Here is an 18493-nt window from a genome sequence, read left to right on the forward strand (position 1 = left end):
CTAACATATAATATTTATATCACTGTTTGTAAAGTGAGAATACATTACAAAATTACTTACAGTATTCTTTATACAAAAATTATTTCTCAGTGCTGTTTAAATGTCCTATTGTACTATATTACAGTAGCTTCCACTATGTTTCTCTGTATAGCATTTCCTGTGCCACACACCATTTGTGAGGACTCGTCACATAGCAACACTAAAGAAAAACCCTATTTAAAATGGTGTGACTGATTCTTTTGAGATGGTCTCAAAGGCCACAAATGTTTCCTTCTTCAGTGAAATTTCACCCACATAGCTGCCAATGTTGGTGAGTTAAATTACAGTATAAAACACAATTTATCTACAGATATAGTTATAATGTACCAGTTTTCCAAAATCAGGTGACATAATACAAATATCATGAAAATGTTAGAATTCAACCTTGTATTGTTAAGCAGGAATATGTAGCTACATACAAGAACAGTACTAGCAATGAATATCATGAGCAGTTTTTCACCTAACCTACCATGTTAGGAATGAATTACTCCAGCTAGTAACTAGAATGTAGTTTTCTTGTGCAATGAAATGTCTGTCATATCAAATAGAACTTAGCCTTCAGCCCACCTGTTTCTGAACCAAGCCATCACTTATAATTGTGACGTACATAAAATTTTATATTATGATAGCATTAGGGAAAAGATCTGTATATAATACACTACAGCTATTACATTAAAAAGCTGAAACTTCTATGATACACATTAGGGGGATACATGCATGTGTGACACACTATATACATACAATCTACACTTGTCATTGTTCACATCTCATAGCATACAGTCAGTCTTCAATCTCATCCATCACTTCCATGAAGGATTCACGATAGTGAGTCGCATCATCCATCTCTGATTCTCTGCTATATGTAAGAGTGGAGAGAGCATATTATTTGCCATGACAACAATCAAACTGTAATGGATGATGTGTAGAATATTTAGAAACAGTAACACAGTAAAGTGCAATATTGATGGAGTTTCCTGAAGATCCAGAAACATCTTTTGATATTTGTACATACACAGGTTTGCAGCATAACCATCAAAATTATCAAAACTTTAGTAGCACATTTGAAAGTAGCTACAGAAAAATCTACAGTGCAGTACACTATTAAAACTGCAGCAGTGGAGTATTGCATTAGCTAACTTAATGAATAATAATATTATGTTACTTTATTTATTTTTCATAGTCTTCCATCCAGCATATTTTCCTCAAATGCTTGATATTTTGCTCAACAATTATCTTTTTTGCCTTTGACACAAATGAATGTGGTTTTGCAAGTAATTTTTGGCAATGTACATGGAAACATGATATGGCATTGCCATACCACATAATGATAATAATAATAATATACTTACATTTCACATATAGTAGCATTCACCCTCTTGCTATCATCAATAACACTATCAACAAACTCTTCTATCATCGGTATCTCATTGTTGTCATTGGTAGTGTCTGGTTTAGGTGGTACACAATATTTAGTGATTTTCTTAATTGACCTTTTGTAAAGGTAAATTTCCATTATCAGAAATGGTATTAAGGGTAGTATAACTAATACAAACATAAATGATAGCAATAAATCAGGATCATAACTGTCAATAAGTGGTACCATTGAAACCACAATCATCAGCTGTAACACAAAGCCATCAAACACATTAAGAATATTAGATCCATATGGCTTTAGTATCAAATGTATCAAGGCTAGTGTGGAATTAGCAATGATCAGTGAATACTGGGTGGTGTTATTGCTGGATGGATTAGCAATAATTACCAGAATAATCACCAGTCGACATGTCATGTAATAAGCTGCAAAACTACGATACTTGTCTTTGTAGCATCCTTGAAACTGATCCAACAATGGTTTTATCCTAGTAAAGTTTATCTTGTGGTTAAGGAATGGCTCTAGCAGCAGTAAAAGTGGTAGACCCATCACAATGATAAGTGAACATACTATTGCTATGATAACATATGGTAGATGACGTCCATGAAAATAATTTATGTCAGGTGACAGGTAAGCGTAAACCTTATCCACATTATGAAATGTCAGTGATCTCAATAGCAGCAATGAAGTTGTTGCCACAGAAGTATAGGATAGCAGTAGAAGAAAAGAGATAACATGGATAATTCCTTTACTCACAAATGATGAAAACTTGTATGATATCCTTGCTAATAGGCAGATTACTACTATGATAATAGCAACAGCTAGTGGATGGGCATAATGAATGAACTGTTGGTCAATTCCACTCATATTAGTTACTAAACAGAACTGTCCTAAAAATTGTGGTGTAACTTTTACAATACTGGACATAATGCTAACAAATGTAAATAATCCTTGTGATGAGTACAAGTGTTCACTTAGCAAAATATCTACCACACTGTAATAGTATGTAATAACATACAAATAACCAATCCCAATATGATAGTATGTCACAATGAACACTAATATAACTACAACCACCCAGTAAAGGATTGATAATGTCACAACAAGTACTGTTTGTCCAGTTGTACATGTGTCAACACTTACACATTCTATAGAATCAAATGAAAGAGTAAAGCCTTCCTTACAACCACTACAAGCTGTACCAGATCGTTGTGAATTACACTGATTTGCTCTGACTGGTGAAAGTTTAAAAAATCCATTAGCTGTTTCACAACAAGTGAAATTACAGTAACTATTTGGACAAATTGCTACTGTAGCTTTATCATTAACTTCACCAAACCAGTAACCTCTTTTGATAGATGATGTACTACCAGAACAAGACACAATATCACTATCACTGTAGCATACACATGTTTGTGTAGTATTATCATAGTGGAAACCAGGGTGACATGGTGATAGTTCAGTTATTAGTTCAACAGATATTGTTTGTAAGCCAGATTTACTGCCACGATTAGAAGTAATTGTTATTGAAAAATTGGTTGTGTTAGAGATTCTCTTCCCTATTACACTGATTCCTTGAAATACTGTACATGATACCAGCACTTGTGATCCATTAATTTTATGATCGTGACTATTTCCACTAACCACAAATTGTGTAGCATCAGCAGGCCGATCATAATAATCTTGTACGCAAGCATCAGTTATTATTTCATGACCAAGCATTACATTCCTCATCATATAGATATAGCAGTTTGTGTTGGTGTGGTTATCAACACATTTGATATCATAAAATTTTAGTTTACTAGGAGGAGTAGTGATGTGATCATTTAATAGGCTATTTAACAATGATCTTTTGTTAATGCCAACGATGCTGTTGCTCAAACAGGTCTCATTACATGATGTTGGTATATCAATGTACACGTCAGCTCCTATTAAAGCAGTGTTGCTGTAAAAACCGATCTCTTCTGTGTTAAATATTAATTTACTTTTATCACTGTGCAATAGTTCACTATATATGGCTCCACCATACAGATTAGCAGTATTATAAAAGAAATTAATGTTTGTATCATTGTTAAATGTTGCAGTATAATTGCTCCTGAGATGTATGGCTCCTCCATTACCCTTAGCCGTGTTACTAATAAATGTTGGAAAACAGTTTTCAGAAAATGTTAGAATAGATTGCTGAATAGAAAGAGCTCCACCATTTTCTGCACTGTTCATTTCAAATATTGCTGAAAAATTACTTTTGAGCATTATACTAGACTGAATTGTTGAAATAGCTCCACCACGCTCAGCAGTGTTGCCTGTAAATATTACTGATATGTTTTCTTTTGTGTAGTTGGAAAACACTGTACTGCAATATTCATCAAAAAGGATAGAGCATTTGTTGATGGAATATATAGCTCCACCACTTAGTGTAGCTCTGTTGTTACAAAATAAAACTGTAGAGCATCCTTTAAATGAAATAGCTGATTGGCTGCTTAAGTATAAGGCTCCACCATTTTGCATTGCTGTATTATTGTTAAAAGATACATTAACATGGCAACTAAATGTTATGCTAGCGTTGTCCAACAGATATACAGCTCCTCCTTGTTGCGATGCTCTGTTATTTGTAAATGTAATATGAGAGTTTCCATTAAATCTCACTTCTGAATTATCAATTATATAAATAGTTCCTCCATGCTGTTGAGCAGAATTGGTATGAAATGCGATTTTAGAGTGATCCATACTGATCAGTTTGGCATTATCATATAAGTATATTGCTCCTCCTTGTTGAATTGCTGTGTTGTTTTGGAATACAACACTACAGTTTTGATCAAACCTTATTAATGAACTTTTAAATAAATATATAGCTCCTCCTTGCTGTAAAGCTTTGTTATTCTGGAATACAAGAATGGTAGCTCCACCAAGTAGCACACGATCATTGTTGTTAGAATACATCACTGCACCATTTTGTACAGCAGTGTTGTGCATCAAAACAACCTGTGAATTGTCTGTGAACATGACAGTGCCATTATGAGATGATATGCATCCTCCATTTTCTGTAGCCATATTACTTCTAAAAGTAACATTAGAGTTTCTCCCGATTGTGATGTTGGACATAGTGTGAGAATATACAGCTCCACCTTGTATAGCTTTGTTGTGATCTAATTGCAATGTTGGGTTTCCTTTAGATAATATAAAGCAATGACTACAATATAAAGCTCCACCAGTTTTTGCACTGTTATTGGTAAATGTCACTGATGTACTTCCATCAAATGAGATACCACAATGTTCATCACAGTATACAGCTCCTCCACTGATGGTGGCTGTGTTATGGTTAAATGTAACCGTTGAGTTTCTATTAAATTTAATGTTGGAGCCTATTAATGAAACTATAGCTCCTCCATATTCAGCCGTGTTGTTAATAATTTTTACTTCTGAATTATCAAGGAAATCCATAACAGATTGTTGAGTGAAACATATGGCTCCACCATAACCCATACTAGCTGTATTGTTCTGAAACATTACTCTTGAATTACCTTCAGTGATCAAAGTGACATTGTCAGTTGAATATAATGCACCTCCATGCTGTATAGCTTCATTACTTTTGACAACAACGTCACATAATTCACTGAGTACAATGTTGCAATTATTTGTAGAGTATATGGCTGCACCATCTTGTATTGCAACATTGGTAAGAAAAGAAACTGCTGAATGTCCTCTAAATGCTACGTTTGAAGTATTAGCAGATGATATAGCACCACCATTTTGCTTTGCTTTGTTCTTATTAAGAAGTACTTTAGAATATCCTTCAAATATTGTATCAGATATGGTAAGTGTATGGATAGCTCCACCCTGTGTAGCTTCATTACAAGTGAAGTTCACTATTGAGTTTCCTGTGCACAGAACATAAGAATTGTCATTACAGTGTACAGCTCCACCAGTTTCTGCACTGTTATTGGTAAATGTTACTGACGTACTTCCATCAAATGAGATACCACAATGTTTATCACAGTATACAGCTCCTCCACTTGTGGTGGCTTTATTGCTATAAAACGTAACTTTTGAAATTCCTTTAAACATCACACTGGAATTGCTTGAAGATGCTATAGCTCCTCCATGCTCTGCATCATTATCATTAAAACTGATGTTAGAGGTATTTTGTAATAATAAGATTGATTGATTGTTCAAGTAGATGGCTCCACCAGTTTCTGCACTGTTATTGGTAAATGTTACTGATGCACTTCCATCAAATGAGATACCACAATGTTTATCACAGTATACAGCTCCTCCACCAGAAGCGGCTATGTTGCTGTTAAATGTGACTGTTGAGCTTACATTTAATATCAAATAAGAGTTATTTGAAGATGCTATAGCTCCTCCATGCTCTGCATCATTATCAATGAAACTGATGTTAGAGGTATTTTGTAATAATAAGATTGATTGTTTGTTTAAGTAGACAGCTCCACCAATTTCTGCACTGTTGTTGGTAAATGTTACTGATGCACTTCCATCCAATGAGATACCACAATGTTCATCACAGTATACAGCTCCTCCACCGATGGTGGCTATGTTGTTGTTGAATGTGACTATTGGGCTAACATTAAAATTTAATGTCAAATATGAATTATTTGAAGATGCTATAGCTCCTCCATGCTCTGCATCATTATCATTAAAACTGATGTTAGAGGAATCTTCTAATAATAGGATTGATTGTTTGCTTACATAGACAGCTCCACCAAGAATAGCACTATTTAAATTGAAACTCACCAGTAATTTTGTTTTAAAATGCACCAAAGAGTTAGTTTTGCACATCATAGCTCCACCAGTTTCTGCACTGTTATTGGTAAATGTTACTGATGTACTTCCATCAAATGAGATACCACAATCTTCATCACAGTATACAGCTCCTCCACCTCTGGTGGCTGTGTTGTTGTTGAATGTAACTCTTGACCTTCCATTGAATGTGATATTAGATTCTTTCATAGACAACATTCCTCCTCCAATAATTGCACTATTATCAATAAAGTCCATGCTTGTATTTTTGTAAATAATTACATTTGAATATTGAATAAGATACATGGCTCCACCTCCAATTGTGGCTTTATTGCTTTGAAATATTGTACATGATTGACTTTCAAATATAGCAACAGAATTGTCTTCTAAATAAATAGCTCCTCCTTGTTGCATTGCTTGATTGTTTTGCATAACAACAGTGGACTTTTCACTGATTACAACTTGGGTCAGAACATTACAATAAATACCAGCACCATTTTTCATGGCTACATTACTACTGAACAACACTCTTGAATCTCCAGTAACAGTTACATTGGATTCACCAACAGCTGATATTGCTCCACCATTTTCATCGGCTGTATTGTGACATAAGGACACATTAGAGTTTTGTTCAAATGTAAGGAAAGATACTTTATCAGAATATATAGCTCCACCGTCTGTAGCTCGGTTATTGATGAATCTTATTGTTGAGGATCCTTTATACAGAATATAAGAATTGTTATTACAGTGTACAGCTCCTCCAGTTTTTGCACTGTTATTGGTAAATGTTACTGATGCACTTCCATCAAATGAGATACCACAATATTCATCACAGTATACAGCTCCTCCACCACTGGTGGCTGTGTTGTTGGTAAACGACACCATAGATTTGTCACCAAATATGACATTAGTAAGATGTAATGATGCTATAGCTGCTCCAAATTTTGCACTATTGTCTTCAAACATTATGTTACTGTTTTGCTTGATTGACAATGTTGAGTGTGAGTTTAGGCAAATGACTGCACCATACTTTGCTGTGTTTCTTCTTGATGTAACACTAGACATTCCTTTGCACACAATAGAAGTGTTATCAGAAGAATACACTGCACCACCATGCTTCATTGCCATATTACTTTGAAGCAAAATATTAGAATTTTCATCAAAAGTAACATTGCTAAAGGAAACAATATACATTGCTGCACCATTTTGCTGGGCATCATTGTAATTCAACAATGCTGTCGAATTTCCATTACACGTGATATTAGAGGCATTAACAGATGATATGGCTCCACCATTTTGTGTAGCTAAATTGTTTGTAAGAGTAATATTGGAATATTCTTCACATATGATGTAGGACATAGTAGTGGAATATATAGCTCCTCCATGTGTGGCTGTGTTATGAATAAAAGTTGAAGTTGAATGTCCTTTAAATATTAGAAAAGAGTTGTCATTACAGTGTAAAGATCCCCCAGTTTCTGCACTGTTATTGGTAAATGTTACCGATGCATTTCCATCAAATGATATTCCACAATGTTCATCACAGTATACAGCTCCTCCACCTCTGGTGGCTGTGTTGGCTGCAAATAAATCTGAGGAATTGTCATTATAAGAAATTTGACAAGCATGTCTGGATAGTGTAGTTGTCCCATTGCAAACAAAATTTCTATCAAATGTTACCATTGTGTTACCATCAAATGTGATATTAGAGTTACTGTGAGACAAAACTGCTCCACCATCCCTCACTGCGTAATTGTCAAGAAATGCTACCACAGAGTTCCCACCAAATCTGACATCAGAATACTGTTTGGAATATATAGCTCCTCCAATACTTGCACTATTACCATTATAGGTTACCATTGAGCTGCCTTGATTAATAATAGAAGAATAATCAAATAAAATCCCTCCTCCATAATTGGCATGGTTGTCATTAAATGTGACTGATGATCCTCCAGTAACTGTGATACCCGAATATCGACAATACACAGCTCCTCCATCAGAGGCTTTATTACCAGTAAAAGTTATGTTTGATGAGCTATCATATGTAATGTGAGACATCCAATCAGAAAATACAGCACCACCATAATCTTCAGCACTGTTTCCAATAAATGTCACAACTGAATTTCCTTCAAAAGATTGAGTGGAATGAGTTTGGTAGATAGCTCCACCATATGTTTCAACAGAATTTCCCTCAAAAGTTACACTACACTTGTCATCATATATTACAGTAGAATAGTTACAATAAATGCCTCCAGCAGTTCTTGCTTCATTTCCTCTGAACAATACATTACCACTAAGGTGAAGATTAGTATGTGAAATGTAAACTGGTACTCCTTGGTTGCTGATGAAAACAGAATTCTGTACTGTAGTGTGAGATAAGTTTTTATTGGCTGATCCATCAAGGTAAATTACACTTTGATCAATGATATTGAAGGAGAAGTTGCTATGCTCAATCATAAGTCGTGATGTAAAACTGGTTTTAGGTGTGTAATGAATAGCTCCACCATGACCTGTGTAATGATCATTATGTGTAAAGGTACAATTACTAATGTTAATATTCCCTGATACATTAGACAGCATAACAGCTTGTCCTGTTGATTTGTAAAAAGAACAACTTTCAATTGAAATATGTGATGAATTGTAAAACATAATTCTAGGCTTTGTAGTACTTTTTTCATTGTTCATAGAACCACATCTTTGCCATTTTATACCAACAATAGCTACATTTTCACAGCTGACGACCTCTAATCCTCCAACACTTATTACTGGATCTCTGTGACCAATAATTGTAATGTTTTCAAAGAATTGTAATGTTATTATTGTAGTCACTGTAATATCAGATGCTATATAGACAATAGCATTGTTTAAATTATTTGTAAGATTGACAAGAGACTGACTTGAATTAACACAAATAGAAATTGTTGAATTTCCAGTTAAAGATATGTTAGGGGCAGTGTAAAATACATGTTGAATAGATTTGCTTACATTATGATCATAGTTTGCTGCACTGTATATTGTGCAAGGCATACTGTTAGACTGAACAGCTTTACCTAGTAATATTAGAACTCTGTGATTAGTGAATCTTACAAATGAATTTCCGTCAAATGTGATGTTTGAAGAAGATACTGATGTAACGGCTTTTCCATACTTGTCAATGTTTTCATCAAAGTTTACATTTGAATTTCTATCAAATTTGACTGGAGAGCTTGTGTCAGAGTATATAGCTCCACCATGTAGAGCTTTGTTGTGAAAATATCTTACTAGTGAATTTCCTGTAAACAATACTGAACTTCGTCTTGAACTAGATACAGCTCCTCCATAACTGGCCTCATTTTTATTGAATCTTACACTTGATTCACCATCAAATGTGATATGGGATGAAGACTCACAATATACAGCTCCTCCATCATCACTGGCTGCATTATTATTAAATGTTATGCTTGAGTTACCATCAAATGTGATATGAGATGAATACGAACAATATACAGCTCCTCCATAACTGGCTGTATTATTATTAAATGTTACACTTGAGTAACCATCAAATGTGATATTAGATGAAGACTGACAATGTAAAGCTCCTCCAATCAGACTGGCTTCATTATTATTAAATGTTATGCTTGAGTTACCATCAAATGTGATATGAGATGAAGACCGACAATGTAAAGCTCCTCCAGCAATGGCTGCATTATTATTAAATGTTATACTTGAGTTACCATCAAATGTGATATGAGATGAAGACTGACAATGTAAAGCTCCTCCAGCCAGACTGGCTTCATTATTATTAAATGTTATGCTTGAGTTACCATCAAATGTGATATGAGATGAAGACTGACAATATACAGCTCCTCCATCACCACTGGCTTCATTGTTATTAAATGTTACACTTGAGTTACCATGAAATGTGATATTGGAATTTTTACTGTATATGGCACCACCATACCTTGCATGGTTGTACTTAAATTTCACTATTGAGTTTGCCCAAAAGATCATCCTGGAAAGAATTTGATAAATAGCTCCACCATTATCTGTAGCAGAGATATTAATAAATTTTACATCAGATTTATCACAAAATATTACAGTGGAGTCCCTGCTATAAATTCCTCCACCAGACTTTGCTGTATTACCCCTGAATATCATTCTTCCCCTAATATAAAGATAAATGTTTGAAATGTAAATTGATACTCCTGTGTTATTGACAAAAACATTGTCTTGTAAGTAAACATGACCAGAGATCCTGCTACTTGAGCCATCAATGTAAACTACACTTTGTGTGGCTCTATTGGAAATGAATTTACAATTATGGACCACCAACTTGTGTTGACCATGGCTATTAGTATTTGGTGAATAATGTATAGCTGCTCCATGTCCACCATATTCATTTTTATATGTAAAATTGCAATTGTTGATGCACACATTTCCAGACACTTCCGAAAGTAAAACGCTTTTTCCTTTGGAGTTATGGAATGAGCATCTTTCAAAGGAAACATTGAATGAGTTGTAGAATTCAATTCCAGGATAATCTTTAGAGCCACATCCCTCCCACTGGATACCTTTAATGGTTATATTCTTGCAGGAGATGAACTTTACTGCACCAACATCATTACACTTTACAACAGGATTCCTGTGTCCTATTATCATGATATTTTCAAGACCTTCTAATGTCTCAATAGAAGACAACTCAACATCAGTTGTAATGTTGACAATGATGTTATTACTGGAGATGTTATTTAGAATTTCAGCAATTGAATGAAAGGTAAAGTTTCCAGATACACAACAGGGAAGTTTATCCTGACCTCTCTCATTTAAATCACCTGAGCCACTAACAAAGTCATCACTTCTATTCTGAGAAGTATCAGATCGATCATTTGGCATCACTTTTGTAGCTCCTTCAATTTGGCTGAACAAACACACTAGCAGAACAGCAGCTTTGGAAATTTTTAAAAGTTCCATGCTTGTATCGACAGGTAACAAAAATACTAACTTTCCATTTCAGTTACTGATATTTATAGCTTCCACAAAGAGGATATGATGTCACACTGATGATGGCATGATAAATGTACACATTCAGTCAATGATAGTTATAAACATGTTTGTGGAAAACACGAACTGTACATTACTACTTCAGATTCTAGACCTAGCTGATAGCTAATTAGACCTATACACCGATTTGATTTTACTAAGCAGTGAACTATTAACACAACTATGTACCATAATATGCTGTTCCTTATTGACACTTTCATTCACAGTGGGGTAGTACTGTAGTTATGATAACTGTATAGCCATGTAATCTATTGTAGGTGTTAATACTTGTGGTCATGACTTACAGTAAGATCAATTAGTCTTTACTGAATGTGACTGGGCCTGTGAAAATAGGGCATGTGGGTACAAACTACACTCTATCACTTTACAGGTCATATTTCAGTACTGGAACAAACTATTTGCATTCTGTAACTTGCATCATAAAGCCAATTAACTGCATACCGAGAGTTGAAAATGCATTGCCATAGCATAATGATACAAAAAGTTATAAGTGATGAAAGTTTGAAAACGTAGGCAAAAATCATGTGCCCACATGCCCTATTTTCGCAGGCCCAGTCACGAATGGTAATAAAGTACTACACTCATACATAAAGGTTAACACACACACGCATGCGCACGCACGCACGCACGCACGAACGCACGCAAAATATATAATTTTAATGTAGTTTGTTACCTCAACAACAAACAAAAGTTAACAGGCTAGCTTCCTGGAGTGGTGGGTCAGGAGCAGAAATCAAGTTTTAGCACCATCTGTCATCTGGTTGATAAGTGCATGTCATAATTAAATTTCACATTCCTATATAGAAGTGGAACTGAGTTGTATCTGCCACAATTGTCTAATTGTCTCATCTGTGTTAGGGTTCGCAACGTGAAAAATGAAGTAGCAAGAAACAAATCCCCGACTATCGTAGTATGTTACCCTTAGTGTTCCATCACTAATACCACCCTTGGTTTGGAACCGAGTTCCTTTGTTGGAGAGACACGCGGATTTTAATATCTCACGTGATTGATCTTTATTTCGTGCGCTCCAAAGAAGACGTCCAGAGCTCCCAGATTCTGAGTGTGATACCAAGTGTTGTTGGCCTACCAAACCATGTATAGAAGTGAGCAGGGCCGCCCAGAGAAATTAAGGGGCCCATGGCAAAGAGTTAAAGTGGGGCCCTTGACCCAAGTTGTAAGTAGTCTGGCGCCGCCCGCCCCTTCGCATAAAGTAAGGGTCTGGTGAAATACAGATACTAAATCATTTCTAGCGCCCAGATTCGGCGCTAGCCAATTAGTGCATGCCAATGACGTTCACACAGAAATCGCCTTGGCAACACAATGCTTTTGTTCGAATTGAAGTGCAATCATCTGACGTAACAAGCATTACGTGCGCTGTCTAATTGAATTCCTTTTGAAATGATCAGGTATTTGTATTTCACCAGACCCTTACTTTTTGCGAAGGGGCGGGCGGTGCCAGACTAAGTTGTAAGGTGAAGACCAAAAAAAAAAAAAAAAAGGTCAGAACCTGCTGGCAATGACAATAACTACCCGTCACCAACCATATCTCCTTATCTATAAGCTTGCTACACTGTTCCTCTGAAGAATATTGTGACTGCTCTATTAGAGTATTTAGATCTGACTGCTCTATTAGAGTATATCGATCTTTTAAACAAGTATTCAGGGGGCCTCCTGGGGCCCCTTTCAGGCTGGGGCCCGGGGCAAAATGCCCCAGTTGCCCCCCCCCCCCCCCCCGTGGGCGGCCCTGGAAGTGAGTAAGACTTTGCCTGTGTTTTCCACGGAGGCTGACTTTCTGCGGATGGGTCGAGAAAATTTTTCGTTCGAGGTGCTCTACCAGCCAAGAGAAGAGAAGCCAACCCTATCACATAGGATGGTAATGAAGTTGGATGTGTAAGTATTCTACACACCAAGTTTGAAAGAGCTGCGACCTTTCTAACCATCTGGCTGGCAGAAATGAAATTTTCAGTGCAATGATCTTCAATGATTTTGGTAGGTTGCCTCCTTCCTACTGTTACAAACTGTCTTCCTAGGAGCTTTAAATCAGGGGAAGATCCAGAAGAATATCTGAGGCTTCTAAGAAGTGGTCAAATCCTTGACCTTTAAAGTTAAAAGGTCATTGGGAGCTACTACTCTAATAGAACATTCAGTATTCTATTAGAACAACCATGTATAGTCACTACATTTGCCATCTACTATTAGTTGTGTCAATTGAACAGCTGTAGACAAATTGCTTAGTTAATAAAGTTGCACAATCATTATAATATTATTTTATAAATAATGTAGAATCAAGACACACGGTAGTGTGTCGTGCGGCCCAAGAAACCCGCGTGCCACCCGTGAGTATATTAACAGGAAGAAAGAAAACGCAATTTTCACACCTATGTAGCTCTGTGATCCCTTACCCGATTGGAACCAAATTTGCTAGAGAGGTGCCGGCCAGTAAGGGGAGTCTACACACCAAATTTGAAGTAAATCGCTCCAGCCATTTCCGAGATACGAACGAACAAAATTTCGTTTTAATTTCTTCGTTTTTTTCTTCTTCTACTTCTTCATTTCGCACACTTCGCAAAATCCGCCATAAAACACGAATGCGTGCTCGGATCGGACTGAAATTTGGCACACTTAAAGGGCTCATTAAGGCGGATCTGTGTACCAACTTTAGTAGGAATCCGATGAACATTCACGGAGTTATGACCGATTATTTGCGTAAAATAAGGTCGAAGGTCTGTCACGCCTACAGGGTAAACTCCTTTGAGGAATCAGTTGAAAATTGCTATGTAGATGGAGCAACCATCGTAGGAGTGCCTTTTTGTGGTTTGAAAGGAATCGAGATAAAGACCACGGAGATATGACACAAAACCCGGCCTGTGTCAAAATTACGCGATCGATTTTTATGAATAAAAAACTATTAGTTTTCGTGTCTATCAGGCAAACCGCTTAGAGCAATGAGCTGAAAATCAGTACGTAGCTGGAATAATCATCATAGAATGTCCTTGCAGTAGTACAGAAGAATTGGATTACAAACCACTGAGTTATGATTCGAATAGCAACTACGTGTAGCAAATGCGAGATCGAGATACTCTAATAGAACAGTCACCCTAATAAAGCATTCAGCTGCATTTATAATTTACTCAATTATATTACATTGCAAATTATTCTGTAGGGAATTCAGTTACAAACAAGTCACCCTGTAGTCAGATCAGCCAGAAGAAGGTACCTAATAGAGAGATCAGCTACAAAGAAACCCATCATGTAGAGAGTTCAGCTCAAACAAATTGCCCTGTAGAGAGATCAGCTAGAAGAAGTTACCTTGTAGAGAGTTCAGTTACAAAGAAACATTCATGCAAAGTGTTCAGCTACAAACAAATCACCCAGTAGAAAGTTCCACTATGAACAGATCACACTGTAGAGAGTTCAGTTAGAAACAAGTCATGTTGTAGAGAGATCAAGTAACCTTGTAGAGAGTTCAGCTACAAAGAAACCACCATGTAAGAGAGTTCAGATGCAAACAAATCACCTGTAGAGAGTTCAGCAGGAACAAGTCACCCCCGTACAGAGATCAGCTAGAAACAAGTCACCCTGTAGAGAATTCAGCTACAAACAAATCACCCTGTAGAAAGATCAGGTAGAAGAAATTACCTTGTAGAGAGTTCAGCTGCAAACAAATCCCGTGTAGAGAGTTCAGCTAGAAACAAGTCACCCTGTAGAGAGATCAGCTAGAAACAAGTCACCCTGTAGAGAGTTCAGCTAGAAGAAGTCACATTGTAGAGAGTTCAGCTACAAAGAAACTACCATGTAGAGAGTTCAGCTGCAAACAAATCACCCTGTAGAGAACTCAGCTACAAAGAAATCGCCCTGTAGAAAGATCAGCTAGAAGAAGTTACCTTGTAGGGAGTTCAGCTACGAACAGATCACCCTGTAGAGAGTTCAGCTACCACACTGTAGAGAGTTCAGTTACAAAGAAACCACAATGTAGAGAGTTCAGCTGCAAAAAAAATCAATCACTCTGTAGAGAGTTCAGCTAGAAAAAGTTACCTTGTAGAGAGTTCAGCTGCAAATAAATCACCCTGTAGAGAATTCAGCTACAAACAAATCACCCTGTAGAAAGATCAGCTAGAAGAAGTTACCTTGTAGAGAGTTCAGCTACAAAGAAACCACCATGTAGAGAGTTCAGCTGCAAACAAATCACTTGTAGAGAGTTCAGCTAGAAACAAGTCACTCTGTAGAGAGATCAGCTAGAAACAAGTAACCCTGTAGAGAGTTCAGCTAGAAGAATTCACCTTGTAGAGAGTTCAGTTGCAAATAAATCACCCTGTAGAGAATGCAGCTACAAACAAATCACCCTGTAGAAAGATCAGCTAGAAGAAGTTACCTTGTAGAGAGTTCAGCTACAAAGAAACCAGAGTTCAGCTGCAAACAAATCACCTGTACAGAGTTCAGCTAGAAACAAGTCACCCTGTAGAGAGATCAGCTAGAAACAAGTCACCCTGTAGAGAGTTCAGCTAGAAGAAGTCACATTGTAGAGAGTTCGGCTGCAAACAAATCACCCTGTAGAGATCAGCTACAAACAAATATGCCCTGTAGAAAGATCAGCTAGAAGAAGTTATCTTGTAGAGAGTTCAGCTATAAAGAAACCACCATGTAGAGAGTTCAGCTGCAAACAAATCACCTGTAGAGAGTTCCACTAGAAACAAGTCACCCTGTAGAGAGATCAGCTAGAAACAAGTCACCCTGTAGAGAGTTCAGCTAGAAGAAGTCACAGTGTAGAGAGTTCAGTTACAATGAAACTCCCATATAGAGAGTTCAGCTGCAAACAAATCACCCTGTAGAGAACTCAGCTACAAACAAATATGCCCTGTAAAAAGATCAGCTAGAAGAAGTTACCTTGTATAGAGAGTTCAGCTACAACAAAACCATCATGTAAAGAGTTCAGCTAGAAACAAATCACCTGTAGAGAGTTCAGCTAGAAAACAAGTCACCTTGTAGAGAGTTCAGCTAGAAGAAGTCACATTGTAGAGAATTCAGCTACAAAGAAACTACCATGTAGAGAGTTCAGCTGCAAACAAATCACCCTGTAGAAAGTTCAGCTATGAACAGATCACCCTTTTGAGAGTTCAGTTAGAAACAAGTCATCCTGTAGAGAGATCACCTAGAAGTATCACCTTGTTGAGAGTTCAGCTACAAACAAATCACCTGTAGAGAGTTCAGCTACAAACAAATCACCCTGTAGAAAGATCAGCTAGAAGAAGTCACCTTGTAGAGAGTTCAGCTATAAAGAAACCACCACGTAGAGAATTCAGCTGCAAACAAACACCCTGTAGAGAACTCAGCTAGAAGAAGTTACCTTGTAGAGAGTTCAGCTACAAAGATACCACCATGTAGAGAGTTCAGCTGCAAACAAACACCCTGTAGAGAGATCAGCTAGAAACAAGTCACCCTGTAGAGAGTTCAGCTAGAAGAAGTCACATTGTAGAGAGTTCAGCTGCAAACAAATCACCCTGTAGCGAACTCAGCTACAAACACATAATATGCCCTGTAAAAATATCAGCTAGAAGAAGTTACCTTGTAGAGAGTTCAGCTTCACATTGTAGAGAGTTCAGCTACAATGAAACTCTCATGTAGAGAGTTCAGCTGCAAACAAATCACCCTGTAGAGAACTCAGCTATGTACAAACAAATATGCCCTCTAAAAATATCAGCTAGAAGAAGTTACCTTGTAGAGAGTTCAGCTACAAAGAACCACCATGTAGAGAGTTCAGCTGCAAACAAATCTCCTGTAGAGAGTTCAGCTAGAAACAAGTCACACTGTAGAGAGATCAGCTAGAAACAAGTCACCTTGTAGAGAGTTCAGCTAGAAGAAGTCACATTGTAGAGAGTTCAGCTACAAAGAAACCACCATGTAGAGAGTTCAGCTGCAAACAAATCACCCAGTAGAAATTTCAGCTAAGAACAGATCACCCTGTTGAGAGTTCAGTTAGAAACAAGTCATCCTGTAGAGAGATCACCTAGAAGTATCACCTTGTAGAGAGTTCAGCTACAAACTAGTCATCCTGTAGAGAGAACAATGCAGCTAGAAGAAGTTACCTTGTAGAGAGTTCAGCTACAAAGAAACCACCATGTAGAGAGTTCAGCTGCAAACAAATCACCCAGTAGAAAGTTCAGCTATGGACAGATCACCCTGTTGAGAGTTCAGTTAGAAACAAGTCATCCTGTAGAGAGATCACCTAGAAGTATCACCTTGTAGAGAGTTCAGCTACAAACAAATCACTCTGTAGAGAGTTAAGCTACAAAGAAATCATCATGTAGAGAGTTCAGCTGCAAACAAATCATCCTGTAGAGAGTTCAGCTATGAAAAGATCACCCTGTAGAGAGTTCAGCTATAAGAAGTCACCTTTTAGAGAGTTCAGCTACAAATTAAAGCAACCACCATGTAAAGAGTTCAGCTGCAAACAAATCACCCTGTAGAGAATTCAGCTACAAACAAATCTCCCTGTAGAGAGACCAGCTAGAAACAAGTCACCCTGTAGACAGATCAGCTAGAAGAAGTTACCTTGTAGAGAGTTCAGCTGCAAACAAATCACCCTGTAGAGAATTCAACTACAAACAGATAGCCCTGCAGAGAGTTCAGCTAGAGTCAAGTCACCCTGTAGAGAGAATCCTGAAAAGAGCTCATCTACATACAAGCAGATCACCCTGTAGAGAGTTCAGCTACATTTCAAGTCACCCAGTAGAGAGATCAGCTGCAAATTATCCTGTGGGGATTAATTGACATGTAATAAATATATGCAAGAGTTCATAATATAATGAACTCTTGATATATGCATTATTTATATAATTTGTACATTTACTGATAAAATCAGAATGAGTTAAAGTACAGTATTTATAAAATCTGCTTCATCTTTTTCTTTTTCCTCTGGTAAAGAAAAATCTATAGGTTAAAAAGTCCCAAAGCTGGCCATAGGCCGGCTTTGGGGTATACAAATACAAAAAGAAGTGAAATCTAATCAAAAACAGCCAAGCTGTAAAAAAAGGAGTGCGGCCCTTGAAAAGGCTATGGTGAAAAAAGATGTGAAATCCAAGGTGGCGGCCAAGAAATGGCTGTGATGGTAGGTTAATGGTAAAAATTTTAATAACGACAATTCTGGTGAGTTTTGTGCCAATTGACCAAGCGGCACAAAACTCACCAGAATTGTCGTTATTAAAATTTTTACCATTAACCTACCATCACAGCCATTTCTTGGCCGCCACCTATTATGGCCGCCACCTATTATGTATAATTTACAATTAT

The 18493-nt window shown here is 37.0% G+C and overlaps 1 protein-coding gene across 1 annotated transcript; it reads right to left on the reverse strand.

The window, feature by feature from the left end:
* Positions 1-669: 669 nt before the first annotated feature.
* On the reverse strand, positions 670-11116 carry LOC136246382 (uncharacterized). Its single transcript, XM_066037773.1, has 3 exons — positions 9646-11116; positions 1389-9582; positions 670-895 (listed from the first exon to the last, which is right to left on the reverse strand). The coding sequence occupies exons 1-3, from the start codon at positions 11114-11116 to the stop codon at positions 820-822; spliced, it is 9741 nt and encodes a 3246-aa protein (XP_065893845.1). The 3' UTR covers positions 670-819.
* Between the last annotated feature and the right edge of the window lie 7377 nt (positions 11117-18493).

Source organism: Dysidea avara, chromosome 2 (genome assembly GCF_963678975.1).
Source record: "Dysidea avara chromosome 2, odDysAvar1.4, whole genome shotgun sequence".
Classification (NCBI taxonomy): Eukaryota; Metazoa; Porifera; class Demospongiae; order Dictyoceratida; family Dysideidae; genus Dysidea; species Dysidea avara.

Coding starts and splice junctions, on each gene's coding strand:
- LOC136246382 (XM_066037773.1), bottom strand. CDS start 11,116: ATGGAACTTTTAAAAATTTCCAAAGCTGCTGTTCTGCTAGTGTGTTTG. Junction 9,583..9,645: donor TTATGGAGGAGCTGTATATT/GTTCGTATTCAT, acceptor ATAATAATGCAG/CCAGTGATGATGGAGGAGCT. Junction 896..1,388: donor AATGCTACTATATGTGAAAT/GTAAGTATATTA, acceptor TCTTACATATAG/CAGAGAATCAGAGATGGATG.